Source organism: Varanus komodoensis, unplaced genomic scaffold (assembly GCF_004798865.1).
Source record: "Varanus komodoensis strain SLA01 unplaced genomic scaffold, ASM479886v1 scaffold3, whole genome shotgun sequence".
NCBI lineage: Eukaryota > Metazoa > Chordata > Lepidosauria > Squamata > Varanidae > Varanus > Varanus komodoensis.
The window spans coordinates 11,651,416-11,668,140 of NW_025335761.1; the positions used below are offsets into that span (position 1 = coordinate 11,651,416).

A 16,725-nucleotide genomic window follows, 5' to 3' on the forward strand; every position below is an offset into this window, starting at 1 on the left:
TCTTTGCCATGAAAACCCCATGGACAGTACCAAAAGGCAAAAAGATATGACGCCAGAAGATGAGCCCCTCAGGTCGGAAGGTGTCCAATATGCTACTGGGGAAGAGCAGAGGGCTAGTACTAGTAGCGCCAGAAAGAATGAAGTGACTGGGTCAAAGCCAAAAGGACACTCAGTTGCCAATGTATCTGGTGGTGAAAGGAGAGTCCGATGCTGTAAAAATCTATACTCCATAGGAACCTGAAATGTAAGATCCATGAAACAAGGCAAGCTGGATGTGGTCAAACAAGAGATGACAAGACTGAACAGCGACATCTTAGGAATCAGTGAACTAAAATGGACAGGAATGGGTGAATCTAATTCAAATGACCATCAGGTATACTACTGCCTTCAAAGTCAATAAAAAAGCAGTACTGGGATACAATCTCCAAAATGACAGAATGATCTCAGTTCCAATCCAAGGCAACATTCAACATCACAGTAGTCCAAGTCTATGTCACAACCACTGGTGCTGAAGAGGATGAAGTTGACCAGTTCTATGAAGGCCTACAACACCTTCTAGAATTAACACCAAAAAATGATGTCCTTATCATCATGGGGGATTGGAATGCTAAAGTAGGAAGCCAAAAGATAACTGGAATGACAGGCAAGTTTGGCCTTGGAGTACAAAATGAAGCGGGGCACAGGCTGGCAGAATTTTGTCAAGAGAATACGATGGTCATAGCAAACACTCTTTTCCAACAACCCAAGAGACGACTCTACACATGGACATCACCAGACAGTCAACACAGAAATCAGACTGACTATTTGCTCTGCAGCCAAAGATGGAGAAGCTCTATACAGTCAGTAAAAACTAGACCAGGAGCTGACTGTGACTCAGATCATGAGCTTCTGGTTGCAAAATTTAGGCTTAAATTGAAGAAAGTAGGGGAAAGCACTAGGCCACTCAGGTATGATCTAAATCATATCCCTGATGAATTTACAGTAGAAGTGACAAATAGATTTAAAGAATTAGATCTGATAGACAGCGTGCCTGAAGAACTATGTATGGAGGTTCACAACACTGTAGAAGAGGTAGCAACTAAAGCCATCCCAAAGAAAAAGAAATGCAAGAAAGCAAAATGGCTGTCTGAGGAAGCTTTACAAACAGCTGAGGAAAGAAGGGAAGCAAAAGGCAAGGGAGAAAGAGAAAGATACACCCAACTGAATGCAGAATTCCAGAGAATAGCTAGAAGAGATAAGAATGCCTTCTTAACTGAACAATGCAAAGAAACAGAAGAAAACGATAGAATAGGGAGGACCAGAGATCTCTTCAAGACAATTGGAGATATGAAGGGGATGTTTCATGCAAAGATGGGCACGATAAAGGACCAAAATGGCAGGGACCTAACAGAGGCAGAAGAGATTAAGAAGAGGTGGCAAGATTACGCAGAGGAACTATACAAGAAAGAGCTTAATCTCCCTGATAACTACGATGGGGTGGTCATTGACCTTGAGCCAGACATCCTGGAATGTGAAGTCAAATGGGCCTTAGGAAGTCTGAGCAACAACAAAGCTAGTGGAGGTGACAGTATTCCAGCTGAGCTATTCAAAATCTTAAAAGACGATGCAGTAAAAATGCTACACTCAATATGCCAGCAAATTTGGAAAACTCAACAGTGGCCACAGGATTGGAAAAGGTCAGTTTACATTCTGATCCCAAAGAAGGGCAATGCCAAAGAATGTTCAAGCTACCGCAGCATTGCACTCATTTCACATGCTAGCAAAGTGATGATCAAAATCCTACAAGCCAGGCTCCAGCAGTATGTGGACTGAGAACTAACAGAAGTACAGGCAGGATTTCGAAGAGGAAGAGGAACTAGAGATCAAATTGCCAACATATGCTGGATCATGGAGAAAGCTAGGGAATCCTAGAAAAACATCTACTTCTGCTTCATTGACTATGCTTAAAGCCTTTGATTGTGTGGATCACAACAAATTGTGGCAAGTTCTTAAAGAGATGGGAGTACCAGTCCATCTTATTTGTCTCTTGAGAAACCTATATGTGGGTCAAGAAGCAACAGTGAGAACTAGACACGGAACCACTGATTGGTTCAAAATTGAGAAAGAAGTTCGGCAAGGCTGTATACTGTCGCCCTGCCTATTTAACTTATATGCAGAGCACATCATGAGAAAGGCAGGGCTAGATGAATCACCAGTTGGAATTAAGATTGCTGGGAGAAATATCAACAACCTCAGATATGCAGATGATACCACTCTAATGGCAGAAAGTGAAGAGGAACTAAAGAGCCTCTTGATGCGGGTGAAGGAGGAGAGCGCAAAAGTTGGCTTGAAAGTCAACATTAAGAAAACTAAGATCATGGCATCCGGTCCTCTCACTTCCTGGCAAATAGATGGGAAAGAAATGGAGGTAGTGACAGATTTTATTTTCCTGGGCTCCAAGATCACTGCAGATGGGAACTGCAGCCATGAAATTAAAAGAAGCTTGCTTCTGGGGAGGAAAGCTATGGCAAATCTAGACAGCATACTAAAAAGCAGAGACATCACCCTGCTGACAAAAGTGCGTATAGTCAAGGCTATGGTTTTCCCAGTTGCAATGTATGGCTGTGAAAGCTGCACCATAAGGAAGGCTGAGCGCAAAAGGATTGAGGCCTTTGAATTGTGGTGCTGAAGAAGACTCTTGCGAGTTCCTTGGACCGCAAGGCGATCAAACCGGTCAGTCCTAGAGGAGATCAACCCTGACTGCTCTTTAGAAGGCCAGATCCTGAAGATGAAACTCAAATCCTTTGGCCACCTAATGAGAAGGAAGGACTCCCTGGAGAAGAGTCTAATGCTGGGAACAATAGATGGCAAAAGAAGAAGGGGACGGCAGAGAATGAGGTGGCTAGATGGAGTCACTGAAGCAGTTGGTGTGAGCTTAAGTGGACTCCGGGGGATGGTGGAGGACAGGAAGGCCTGGAGGAATGTTGTCCATGGGGTTGCGATGGGTCGGACATGACTTCGCGACTAACAACAACAACATGGTTACTATCCATGTAAATTTGCACATATCACAGTCAACAGACAATGCTTAGCTGCTAACACTGGTTCCACTCACATGTCATAGTGAGTTTAAAAGAATGAATTCTAACTTACTATGAATAATCAAGCATGCTACTTGATCACTTCCATTTGGCTCTGCCTGCCAAAAGAAGCAACTAAACAAGCCAGTGAGTCTCTGTCCGTTGTTTGTTCTGTGAGCTGTCCAAAGCAGGAACTTCAGCTTTCTTTTCTAAAAAGCCAGGGCCATAATTCAAGAAAAAAATCCTGGCTTATTGTCAGGATCTGGGCTGTTCTGGTGAACTGAATCAGAACAAGTGCCACTGTATTTGTAGAATCAGTCCCAAACCCTGCTAGAGCTCTCATTGTAGTGATGAGTGCCAGCTGGGAGAGCTATACAAGAACAAACTCTACTCTCCAGAACTGGCCTCAATAGCACAGATCTTCCTGTTTGCTGCTGTGCCTGCATCCTGCCTGACTGTTCCTGCCTCTTGCCATGTTGCCTCAGCAACTAAGGTTTGCCTGTTTGCTATTGTGCCTACACCTTCCCTGATCCCTATCTTTCCATGTTGCCTTGCTGTTGTGTCTGCCTCTTGCCTGACCTATATCCTTCTTCACAGTGTTGCCTCAGTAATGCAGGACGTCCTGAAAGCTGTGGTTCAGTTCCTGAACCTTGCTGCATCTGGTTCCTGATGTCTCATGTATCCTGCTAAGCTGTGTACCCCACCCTGCTATTCTGTTCAAGGTACCTGTACCTCTGTTTGTCCTTGTGGTTCTCAACCCTTGGCTTGTTCCTGACCATGTCCTTGTTCTGCCCTAGGACATTCTTCTGGTTCCTGACTTTGGCCTGTACCATGACTATGATTTGGACATTCCATTAAACCCTGATTTTGGACTCTGTCTTTTCTGAAATTCTGTTGCCCTGGTCCTGGTACCTCTGTTGCTCTTGTCTTGTCTCTGGCTATGGACCCTGACACTTCTGACTCTAGTTTGTTAGGAGAACATGCTGATTAAGGCAAAGAGTCCCTAGCTTGTTTAGGCATTTCTTCTGGCGAAAGGAGACAAGCAGGAAGGATTGAGCAGCATATTATTAAGCCAGTCTGCCTGTCCACCTGGCCAGAGAGAACCTTGCCTATGGACCATTGAGATGCAGCCCCAGGTGAGTCAGTGGCAGGGACTGACCTGGAGGAGCACTGGGAGAACAAGGGAACAGTAGCAGCAACTACTCATCATGCTGGCCTATTCCTTTGGAGACCGTCTCTGGTGGTTTGTAGATGTAGGCTACATGATGATAATGAATTGTCTAATTCTTTGTATTACTGTTATTGCTTAGAAATTTTATAAATTCTCTATAAATTGTTGGGTTTATTGCCTAATGTAGCTGTTTTGAAACTGCCCTCAGAGTCATTTATGGCTAAGTGGTGATATAGAAATTTAATAATAATTATATATCAGCACACTTGTTCCACAATATTATCCTCCTCCTCAAGCGATAGCAATTGACTAGTTTGCATAACCAATATAAGTCACTGCAGACGGCCGTATCATCCAAACCTGAGCAGCACATCTTGCTGAGGGGTGAAGCAATCCTCCAATTACCTACAACAGCCAATGGATTACTGGAAGATGTTTTCCCTGTCTAATAAGATGCACTACAACAAGCCATGTCTGGGAGGTGATTATGGAAAATTGGCCCAGCATGCACCATGATTTAAGTAAGGCATAATGAAGGTCAATTGAGTGGCCTCCACATGCTCATAAGAGATTGAAGTGGAAGTGGGCATAAAATTTGCAGACTCAGCAGATTCTGAAGAAGGGCTAAATTACCAGCAATTACCAGTCCATATAGTCTATAAGACTGGAGCTTGTATTGGACTTTAAATTACTTGGAACATCCTGTGAATCCAGTCAACCTGTTTCTTGCAAATTTCTTTAAGCAGGCCTGGATTTTGCCAACAACAGTCTTTTGGGAATTTCATTGCTATAGAAAACATGTATTCTTAATAGGTGCTTTCAAAGAAAGATTTTCAGTGTCATTAAGATCAATGCTGCTGCTCCAAATATTTCAAAATAAATAATGGAATAAAATAATAAATGCCTTATGAACATCTATAGGATCAACCATGGATCAAGGTTATACTATGTGATAATTTACTAGTCTGAGAGTCTAAATCAGACTGAAGAACAAAAAGCATGCATTTGTAAGCAGGGAAGCTCCCTCAAATTAAATATTTGGCTAATTTACAATTCCCCAGACATTTGTTACACTTGCTTATTCATGCTTATGCAGAATTTTTTTAAAAAATTAATTTTTTTAAAAAATGACATATTATGATGAACCAGTCTATTATACATTTTAAGTCCACCCATCTTTAATGCTATTGCTGCCATTTCTAATTTTTCAGAGTAATAGCTGGTATTCATAGTCTGTTTAAATGCTCATTATTAAAGCCAAGGCACTGGACAGTGAAACCTAAGCAGGCAACTATGGCTGCAATCCTTTCAGTAGTGTTTATTTCCAGGTAAATGTGCATAGAAGTATGCTATAGAACAGGGGTCTCAAACTCACGGCCCACGGGCCAGTTGCCAGGATGGCACGGGGGAGGAGCCCTGAGGCCTTCAAAGCGCCGGCGGCGCCCGGGCCGGCCGCGGGATGAGCGGCCCACCACCACCGCGGTGGTGGAATACTTGATGTGGCCCAGCCTCACCCAGACTCTACTTCCAGCGGCCCCCAGGTAAGTTGAGTTTGAGACCCCTGCTATAGAACATGATGTAGATATAAAGAAAAAGGACTGCAGAAATAAGAAACAACACTTACTCTCATTGAGGTTTCTCCTCCATGTGGCTGCTGAAGCCTGAAGACCTGAGCCACCATATGTTCTGTGGAAGGGTGCAACAGGATACGACGGGATGCCAATCCGACCATGACATACCTGCCCATTGGAGACAGGCTAACAGAAATGGCATTGGGACCTAGGGAAGAAACACAAACAGATCTTTGCTTTCCCAGTTAAGAGACCTGTCCTATGTTTTCCATCTATCTTCTTGTTACTTTTCATAAGGTAGGCTGGGACAAACCCACTCTATGAAAAACCCACAATCTATGAAAAATTACAAGACCAGTTAGAAATTTGTAAAATGATTATTTTTCCATTACCAACTTTGTCAATTCATAAGAGTTTAGGCATTCATAACTATATTTGATTAACTAATCCTGTTACAGGACACTACATGATAGTGTAGTATTATCTCAGCACAATGGTCTCTCACATGGCAAATCAGTACATAGTCAGGGCTCTACAAATATTTTCCTTGCAGCTGTGATATTCTAAGAATCAGCTTGATCTCTCAAATGCTACATTACTTTTATTTATTTAAAACATTTGTATGCTGCCCATGTGTGCCACAGCACCTCTAGGAAGCTCACAATCACAAGATAAAACACAATACAAACCAACTACAATGTATTAAAATATACTATCAATAAAATACAGGCAAAAATACAAAAAATGAGTGTATTATCATCTTAAAACCCTGAGATTTCCCTCAAACCCTTAACCCATCCATCAGCTCTTACCAAATCGCTTTGTGTACAGCATTTCACCCAAGTTGTGTGGTGCTAGGGAATATACTGCCAGTATTCCTTCATCAGGAAAGCCCCGCTGACTACTAGGAATGAAGGCTGCAAGGAGCTGCCCATCTGCAGAAATATCACAACTGGCATCATTGTATATCTTGCAGTTCTGAACAAGCACATTCACAGAGGCTGCAAAGAAAGAAAAAACAGTAATCAAGAATTTAAGCTGGAAAATAGGGGGAACAGATATATCCAAAGGGAATGGAAAAAACACTATTTTATGCAAGAGCTAGTACAATTTGCTTTCCCCAAAGCTTTCAGAGGCATTCACTGTTTTGCAAAGTAAACTAACTTTTAAAGAACCTAAGGAATGGAGATCCATACACATCTTGGAACACTTATGATTTGAGCACTTCAGTCCCTGAAAAATACCTGTTCAAATAGTTCCATTATTTTTATTTTCAGCTGTCAAGCAAGAATATAAAAAAGGTTCTACTGCCTCTTATTACTCTCATATTACTGTTCCATGTTACCAATTGTTGTTGTTGCCATGGCAATACTTGGTTTCTCAATGGGAGAATCTGGAGCCTGGGTACTGGCAAATTTTAAGAAAATGCTGTCTCCATGTATTTGTGGATATCTGTAGCCAATGGTGTAAAAGTAAAAAACCATAGCTAGCAAATACACAAGTATATTTCAAAATATTAAAGAGCAAATTTATGTTGGTGTCACTCTCCATAGGAATTTTCCATGTCTGTTCAATTAAGCATACAATTTTCTTTTCCCTTCAATATCCAAGCTGTTGCCAAGTCCTGCCATTTTTACCTAGTGATCACTGGGAACTTTTCCAAGTTCAGACTCAGAGAAGCATGTCAGGGCTCATAAAACTGCCTCAAAGGACAGGCGTTTCAGACATCTCCAAACTGTTCTCCAATGTGAATAAAAATCTGAGATGTAAAACAAATCTCGCCATCCCTGCCAGCCCTCCTGAAACATACTCCTCTCCCCGTTTTCCTTCTCTTGCAGGGGATGGCTAGAGGAGGACTTATGCGGAGAAGGGGTTTTGGACCTTCTCTGATTTTGTTACTGATGTACTGATTAGCAGCATACTGGGATGCAAAGTCCAGAGTATTATGGGAGAAGATTTTTTTTCCTATTGCAATTTTAGTGAAAGAAAATCTGATTATGGTATTTTCACAAGTTACAGGTGCCTGACAGAAGAACATGAATTCTTTCAAAGTTTACCACCACTTCTTCCCTACACCAGTCTTGTCAGGATCAAAGGCTTCAGTCTGTCATATGGAAGGACCAGTATGCTTTCACCATAAAGGGTAGATGGAAAAACCAAGTCTGGTACTAACATCCCTATTACTGATGTCTCAAGGTCTACCGAGTGAGTGTGGCTCAATCAACTTTTTGCCTTGCCTCCTTCCAGAGTGGATTTGGTTTCCCCACACTTCCATATAAGAACTACTGCCTCCTTAGAGTCCACAAGAAGTCAAAGGCACACAGAATGGAAAAAAAGTAGCCAGGTGTGGATTTTCTTGATCATAGTGCTGCAGTGATAGAGAAGGCTGTTGTTACATACACTTTTTTCTTTGATGTATCTTTTGAAGATATGTCTCAGGACCATGGAGCAGGCCTGCTAATCATTTGTACTATTTGGCATACAAACCTCTGGCTTTCAAAAACCCTTTACATATCTAATTATTTCCTGGCAAAAGTCTATGTTTATTCCTGTTCTTAGGTGCTATGTAAGATTCGGTCTCAACCCAACTTTCATTCTGCCTCTTTCCTTCAATTCATTCCCACTATCTACTCATCCCTCAGACTCCTGGTGGATCTTCCATTATTTACCTATTCCCAACCAAGTACCCTCTGGGTTTGGACTGTAATTCCCATCAGTCTCTGTCAGAAAAATTGTAATTCCCATCAGTCTCTTTACTCTGTCAGTAAAGAGTGCAGGAGTTATAGTTCAAATGAACTGGAGGGCATTGGTTTCAGGAAGGCTGATTAATCCAGCTTCCTTTCAGCCAGCTAGGCTCTGCGTCGTCATTCTTTAGTTCATAGAATTCTTGCTCTTCTGCATGTTACACCTTGCCAACAATGCACAATGGGGAAGCAAATGTGTGACCCTCCAGATGCTGATATGCAATTTCCACCAGCCTTCACCATGGTTAGGGATGATGGAAGTTGCAGTCCAACCTCTGGAACACCAAATACTGCCTTATTCTGAGATATAGTGTCTCCTGTCCTTAGACTATTTGAAGTTTTTCTTCTACCTCCCTACCCCTCCTTCTCTTCTCTGTCTTTCTTTTAACTGGGCCTACACTTTTTCTACTAAATACTACATCATGTTCCGGTACCTCAGCTCCCTAGTGATCTCACCCCCTTTCTTCAGCCATCCAGTTTCTCTACCACATAGTTACTCCTTCCTCCTGGAATCTGTTATTACAGTTTGCCTTCTTTGCCTAAACAAATCCTCCTATCCCTACAGCCTGTGTAAAGATTGATTAATTGGCTGATTTTATTGTTAATTTGCCAATGACCCAAGTTCTTTAGGTATGTTTTAGATCTAGCCAAACTGTCTTCTCATTTTCTCAATTTATCTCTTAAAACTCTATGTTGCTTATCTCATCCCCCAAACATTCACCACCATCACTGTTGTCACCACCACTACTAAATCCTCAACACATTACAATACACATTTCAGTTTCCAGTTTATGGAACCCAGAAATCTCAGTATGTCATACCAAATTCTGGCAAAATGCTTCCAGAAGTAAAGGCTCTGCACTAAAGAATCATTTGCTAACATGAGCATTTTTGAAGAAGCAGTACTATATAAATCAGGGAAATTGCTACAGTAAGACTGGCTTTCATCTCTGGTTTGTTGTCTTTTACATTGTTAATGATGTCAAGCTCAGAGATCAAAGGAGACACCAGAGAACATTTATGCACAGCACTGAGGGAGGCCCATCAACATGAGACAGACTCTGTTTCTTAGGGATGCATTGCAGCCACAACACTCTGATCATTTTCAATAACTTGCTTTCTTATAAACTATTTATTTGGCATCACATTCTTTCTTAATTTCATTTGTAACTGAGTTATTCCCAAGCCGTTGAATAGAGCACTTATAAAATCACCCTTTGTCTCTCAATTAAACTTTGAGCTGTGTTAACATAGGAAACAGGATTCTGGGCTAGTAATCAGATGATAGTCACAGACTATCATTGGTCATGACTTAGACACAATATGAGGCACATACTGGCCATGTAAGAGATATAAAAACTGGGAAAGGAAGCAGTACAACAGAAATGTTATCACTGCAGACAAAGACGTGTTAAATTTATTAGCATCTATTTGTGGAATTGGATTCAAACTTCAAATTCTTTAATGGCAACGACTCCACTCCGCAAATTCGGAAAGCCTTATTGGAATACATATGGAAGCCAAGAGTGTGTATCTGCTTAATTTACTGGTATTAAGTGTCTCCTGAATAAGAGATGACACATGCCTCCTCACCCATAGCTTTATCCTGAATGGACCTGGAATGGGTGACATCTTACTGCATTGTTCCTACTGAGATCCAGTGCGGTATAGTGTTTAGGAGCGCAGGACTGGGACTCAGGTGATCTGGGTTCTAGCGCCTACTCAGCCATGGAGCTCACTGGGTGATTTTGGCCTACTCATAGCTTGATCTACTTCCATCTTATCGGAGGAGGAGGAGAATTACATAAATTGTCTTGAAATCATCAGAAGGAAAGATGGCAGGATATAAATATAATAAATATTCATATTAAATCTCTGATAACCATGCATGCAGGACAGTAGTGGGAGAGTTCCTTAAGTTGTATCTTTCTGACTTTGTTTTCCAAACCGAAAAGTATAACAGAAAAAATCTCAGGTATGCTTGTATGATTTGATTAACATCCATTCATACAATGTGGACAGTTTATAGCATGACTGCTGCAAACCGTACATGCAGAAGGAGTCCATTGTACGCATGTGTATGCTATAGTCAGACATGCCATACCTTATAACTTCTGTGTAATGTTCTCTAGTTCAAGAGACTGAGCAAAATACTCACAACAGCACTGCAGACAGACTATACCATAGTACATTAGAGTGGCACTCTCGTTTTACTCATAATTTGTGGTACTCTTATTTTGGTTACAAGCAGTGTGAAATGATGATTAGCATGTTAAGAGCAAAGCATTTTAGATCTTCCTAGTTCAGTGATAGGGGAAAAGAGAGGGATTTTTGTAGCAAAAACAGCAGATTGAAATATAACATCTTTCAAGGATGTGAATCAAATTAAATAACTGCTTTACCCATGTCAATAGGCTTTCAAGTTTAGCACCTTGATATGCTTCAAATGCTATTAGCTGAGATCTGCCCAGATTTTCCTACTAAATTCATTGTTAGGTATGCAAGTACTATTAGATGCATGAACTTCTGTAGGTAGCTGGTTTGCATCATATGCTTCAGAAACTACTTACCACTTAGTATCCTAGGGGAAAAAAGACTGGGCTTGGTTAGCAAAAAAGCATAAGGAATAATCTGAAAATGGTTGTGTGGTTCAAACTGGAGACTTTCTCCATTTGTAACTTCAGTTTTGTCTACCTTTCTGGTTTTAAAGAGGGACAATGGCAGTAAAATACTTCAGATTTTGGGCTCAGGCTGATTTTTTTTGCTATGCCCTCTGAGGGCAGAGAAAGGTCTGATCTCAGAGAGGGAGATATAGGGGAAGAGGATGAGCATCCTCCATGAGGCTGTGAAAAGATCAACCTGCATTTGTGGTTTCTTCAGCATCAAATCTCTGACAGGGAGCACAGAATAGCATTTGAGGGGCATTCCTTGAAAGCAGTAAGAATAGCCTTCCTATGCCCCTCATGCAGGAGAGGGAGGGAGGACTTCACCCATCCTGGAGTTGATATTGTTTCTTTCTTTCCCACTGGCATCAAGTGAAGGCAAATAGTTTTATAAAAGAAATAAAAATTGGAAAAGGGCAAGGGGAAGGGGAAGGAAAACAACACAAGGATACTGCTCCTTTTCTCTCTTGGACCTTGCTGGTGCAAGCCTTGCAGTTCATTTTTTCAAAATCTCCAGTATCTGACCCCCTGCCCCCATTAAAAGGATTACTCTATACATGATTCTTTTAGCCGCCTATTCATCTCTTTTAAGTGAGTCATTTACCCCAGGGCTCAAGTCTCAGGAACAGAGCAAAAATTTCCCTTTCTTGTCCCAAATATTGTTACATGCAATATTATGGCTCGTTCACAATAAATGTAAGAATTCAGTGATCTGAAAAGTAGTACGCTCATGTTAACCTACAAAGGACTACATGATCCTTTCCCCACTTGCTATTTTTAGTTTCCATCCTATTTTTAAAAGCAACTGCTTTCTTCTTTGTGCTAAAATCCACCTTCATCTCAATCTCCATGCTCTTCATCCTTAAATCCAGCTTCTCTGGATACAGAAAGCATGAATCTAGCAGTCATGATTAGCTTCATGAGTCATAACAACTCTTAAATCTACCATTTGATTCTTCTGACAGCTTCTCTTATTACAAAGTTGCTGCGACATATGTTAATTTTTCAGTAAGATTACTGCCATCAATTTGTAAACGTTTATTAAGGCAAAATTCTATATTGCCATTGCATACCTGACACTTTTAATATTCTTATGAAATAGAATACTTCTTAGGCATATGCTAAGACCATACTTTTCCAGAATGAGAAATGTCTCCTGGAAACAATGACTGGTTTTACCAAAGAATTTTCTGAGACATACTGATGAGAACTGATTAGGACCATGCATGTCCTGTAAACATTTTCACAAGCACATCTACTATGATATGTTAACAGCAGCAACATTTACTACCTCCTCTATCCCAACCAACATAAGCTATTTCTGAACAGAGAGACACAGTTAAGATTTCTTTAGGGCAGAAAAGGTAAAGTATCAAAGGACACTGAGTTACACAAAAGTAATTAAGAATGAGAATATGACATAAACCTCAACTAGTCTGTCTTAAAACAAATAAAAGTGGATGAAGGTTACTGGTAGGAAATCTCAAACAAATGTTGGGTTTGTAGGAGATACGTGGCTGATGGGCATTAAGCAGTGGCAGCCTGGTCATTACTCAAGAAGAATCCCTCTCCAGAGCACCCTAGCCTAAAAAACCCTCAGCCCAAGATTTGAGGTTGAAAAGAAAACTGAAGTGTGTGGAAGCTTATCTAAGGCCCTTGAAGCTGTGGGGGGCTCCTGCCCACTCTGTGACATTTAGCTGTATAAGTTTCTCTCCAAGCCAGGCCTTGCGTTGTGTGGCAAAGCCCACATGTGTGAATGCACAGAGATCACAAAGAAGAAAGTGTGGAAAGCACCTGAATTTAAATGTGACAGTCTGGACTTGAATATCAGTTCAATGAATATCTGCCTCTGCTATCTGGTCATTCAGGGTATAAACAGGACATCTCCCTGCTTTCTGGGTCAATTGCCATTTTACCATGATTGAACTTATTCTTGAGAATAAAATACTGTTTTCCGATTTCTCACCTTTGTCATGCTTAAGTGGGCCAAGCATACCAAGGTCCAAACCAGTTGTATACAACATATTGGAACACTCAGCTAGGCTTCTCTATTGAGTATCTCTGGGTTAGTTTCATGAAAACAGATAAAACAGTGCACAGATATAGTTTGGGGGGATTTTGAATTTAAGCTGATTTTAAGTGTCTATTTTTAATTTTAGTGTCGTTTCATTCAGCCTCTGAAACAGACTGAATAATCTGAACACTATTTTAAAATTGCTTTAACTCTAGCAGCAATACCAGTTTTTTGTATTTAAAAAAACTATAGGAGGAAAATGTTTAAACTCAGTTAAGGCTACTGGTCAGAAGTGATTCAACAGCAAACACAACTACAGTTCATGGACTGCTGTTCACCCATTCTATAATTTCTCTCTATATATACTTTTAAAATTTTAGACTTTAAGTGTATCACTGTAGGAGCATAAAAGAGCAGCCCTGCCGGATGAAACCAAGAAGCCATCTAATTCAGACTTGCTTATCTGACACCTCCCATGTATGCTGCATTGCAGTTCTCACAATTCCCGGTCAGTGTCCAGCCACATGCTTTTGGGAAGCCCACAAGCAGGGCATGAAGGCAAGAGCCCATAGCTAGTTAGAAGTGAGGTGCATTGTTACTGGACACTGGCAATCCAATTTAGCTTTTGTGGTTAATGGCAGTTGTTCTGAGAGTTTAACAGCAGTTGATCTATGAATTTGTCTATTTCCTCTTTAAAAGTTATCAATTCCATTGGCCAATCTTAAGTAACTGCACTGTATGGAGTACTCTTTTGTCTAGTGCCATTCTAGAAACTGAGGTGAAACTATCCCAAGCCATCTTAAGAACCTTAAGCATTTCAGTAATTCAGAGGGCAGTCATTTGCCTTTTGCCTGTTAACAACAATGCCATGCCGTATATGAAATGAGAGCCCAATACATTATTGTACCTCTTAAAACCCACCAACTATAGAAAGCAATAACAGTAAAACCTAGTTCTGTGAATCACATCAGCTTTAGAGCTCACATTTGATTTTCTGGCAGCCTGTAATACCTAGAGCAAATGTGACAAGGGTTAAAATAAGAAGCAAATTTCAAATTCAGACGATATAAAGATAAGTAGGACCCAAAACTAGGCAAAGATGAACAAGACCTTATCCCTTTGATCCCTAAACTCATCTGCAGAATTTTGTGGCATTTTAGGCCTACCTGTCAATCTTGCCTGCTTGAGCTATCACTCTTCCTCAGTATCTTTTTTTTAAACAACAGTATACCACCTCAAATATAATTTGCCCAGCCACAAAATCTATAAAATAAGCAGTTTAACCCAACTAACCTCCATAAACAGGGTAACTCCAATCTAGGAATGTTTTTATTCCATTGTCAATTATAATTACTTATGCATAGACAAATTTCTTGGACAAAATTCAAATCATGTATCTTGTAAAATACAATGTAAACTATCCTAGATTCAGCATATAAACTAAACTTCCTGTGACATGTGCCCCAGGCATTATGATAAGATATTTACAAGCAAGTCAGGATTTGTAAGCCAATTCTGGAACACTGTGCATATCTACCCTACAAAGCAAGGATTTTTTTAAACTTAGTTTAAGCCTGGTTCAGACATAATGCTAACCAAAGTTATGGGTGCTGCTATGTGTGAATGTGGCTGCACTAACGAACAATTGTTAGTGCTACGCCTTCAAAATCCAGGAAAAAGCAGGTTGCTTACCTGTAACTGATGTTCTTCGAGTGGCCATCTGTGCATTCACACATATGGCTGCTGCGCCTGCGCAGTGCCTAGGCCGGAAGATTAGCAAGCTAACGGTTTTTGGCGGGAAAACTCCGCTCCCCTCCCCCTTCGTGGTATAAATAGACCGGAGTGTCCGCCATTTTACTCAGTCTTGAAGACCGCACGTTCGCCCTCTAGAGGTTAAGAATAAAAGTAATGAGAAAACACAATTATATCCCAATGGTACCGATGTGAATTATAGTACAGTACCAAGAAAAACGATATCCACTCACCGACACTGAGTGGGGCCGGCAGGTGGGTTGTGTGAATGCACAGATGGCCACTCGAAGAACATCAGTTACAGGTAAGCAACCTGCTTTTCTTCGTCATGGCCTCTGTGCATCACACATATGGGTGATTCACAAGCTTACCACAGTTGGAGGAGGGAGGTGTCGTCATCGAAGAACGGATGAGAGAACAGCTCTACCAAAAGAGCAGTCTTGTCTGGCACGTACACCAAGCCGATAGTGCTTGGCGAAAGTACATGGACCAGCCCAGATCGCAGCTCTGCAGATGTCTTGCAGCGAAACACCTGTGGCAAAAGCGGATGAGGTCGCTACTGTTCGTGTAGAGTGGCCACTTGGAAAGACAGGTAAGTCTATTTTCGATAGCTGATAAGCCAGGACAATAGTCTGGACGATCCAATTAGAGAGTCTCTGAGATGATATCGGTGATCCCTTTTCATGCTCGGAGTATTTAACAAAAAGTCTATTAGTAGTACGAAAAGATTCAGTGCGGGATCTGTAAAAAGCCAAGCAACGGCAAACATTAAGCGTGTGTAGAGCACGTTCTATTGGGGTCGACGGCAATGGAAAGAATGCCGGCAGAAAGATGTCCTGATTCAGGTGGAATGGTGTGGCCACCTTGGGTAAAAAGGAGAAATCCATCCGAAGGACGACTTTTTCCTTATGGAAGTTCAGAAATGGTGGGTCTATGCGGAGAGCACAAATTTTGCTAGCTCTCCGTGCTGTGTAACTGCTACGAGAAAGGCAGTTTTCCATGACACCAGGCGTAAGTCCACAGTTGCGAAAGGCTCAAACGGTGGTTTGGTAAGTGCTTGGAGCACTACAGAAAGACTCTACGTTGGCATGGCAGGGTGAATAGATGGATGTAAATTTTGTAGTCCCTTAATGAAATGCCGAACCAGTGGTTGAGAGAAGACTGATAATCTGTGGATAGTGCCACGATAATGGGATATAGCGGCTGCATAAACTTTGATGGATGATGGTTTAAGTCCCTCATGATGCAAATGCAAGAGAAATTGTAAGATATTGGTGACTGAAGCCGTTCCAAGGGAAAAAGAATGGAACTCTGCAAAAGAGGAGAATCTTCTCCATTTAGCCGTATAGGAACGACGAGTGGACGGTCTCAATGCAGATTCGAGAATCGCCTGAATTTCTCTGTCCGTAGGCATCAGTACCATGGCAGTTGCTGTCAAATCCGAAGTTGGAGCCGCATATACCATCTGTTGAGTAAGGTCACCCGTAGGGTGAGGTGTCCCCAGTACCGACTCAGTGGCATGAATCAGGTGATCCGCCATGCCATCAGCTTCAGAGAGAGTATATCCGGATGATAGATTGCCCCTTCTTGTTGTGTTAACGCATGCAGAAGAGTTGGTAGATGAAGGAACGTTCCACTGGACAGCAGCAAAAGAGTGGCAAACCATGGTTGTCTCAGCCACCACGGAGTCACTAGTATTCCCGTGGCATTGTCCTGGGCTATTTTCGCAACCACTCTTGTCAGGAGTGGGA

The 16,725-nt window shown here is 41.5% G+C and overlaps 1 protein-coding gene across 6 annotated transcripts in view; it reads right to left on the reverse strand.

Annotated features, from left to right (window-relative positions):
• Positions 1-16,725, reverse strand: part of AMBRA1 (autophagy and beclin 1 regulator 1) — a 271,815-nt gene that overhangs the window by 55,969 nt on the left and 199,121 nt on the right. For all 6 annotated transcript variants that reach the window (XM_044435883.1, XM_044435880.1, XM_044435885.1 and 3 more), the window contains 2 exons: positions 6,614-6,802; positions 5,855-6,009 (listed from right to left, as the gene is read on the reverse strand). In XM_044435883.1, the coding sequence (XP_044291818.1) occupies positions 5,855-6,009; positions 6,614-6,802 (344 nt within the window). The remainder of the gene's footprint in view (positions 1-5,854; positions 6,010-6,613; positions 6,803-16,725) is intronic.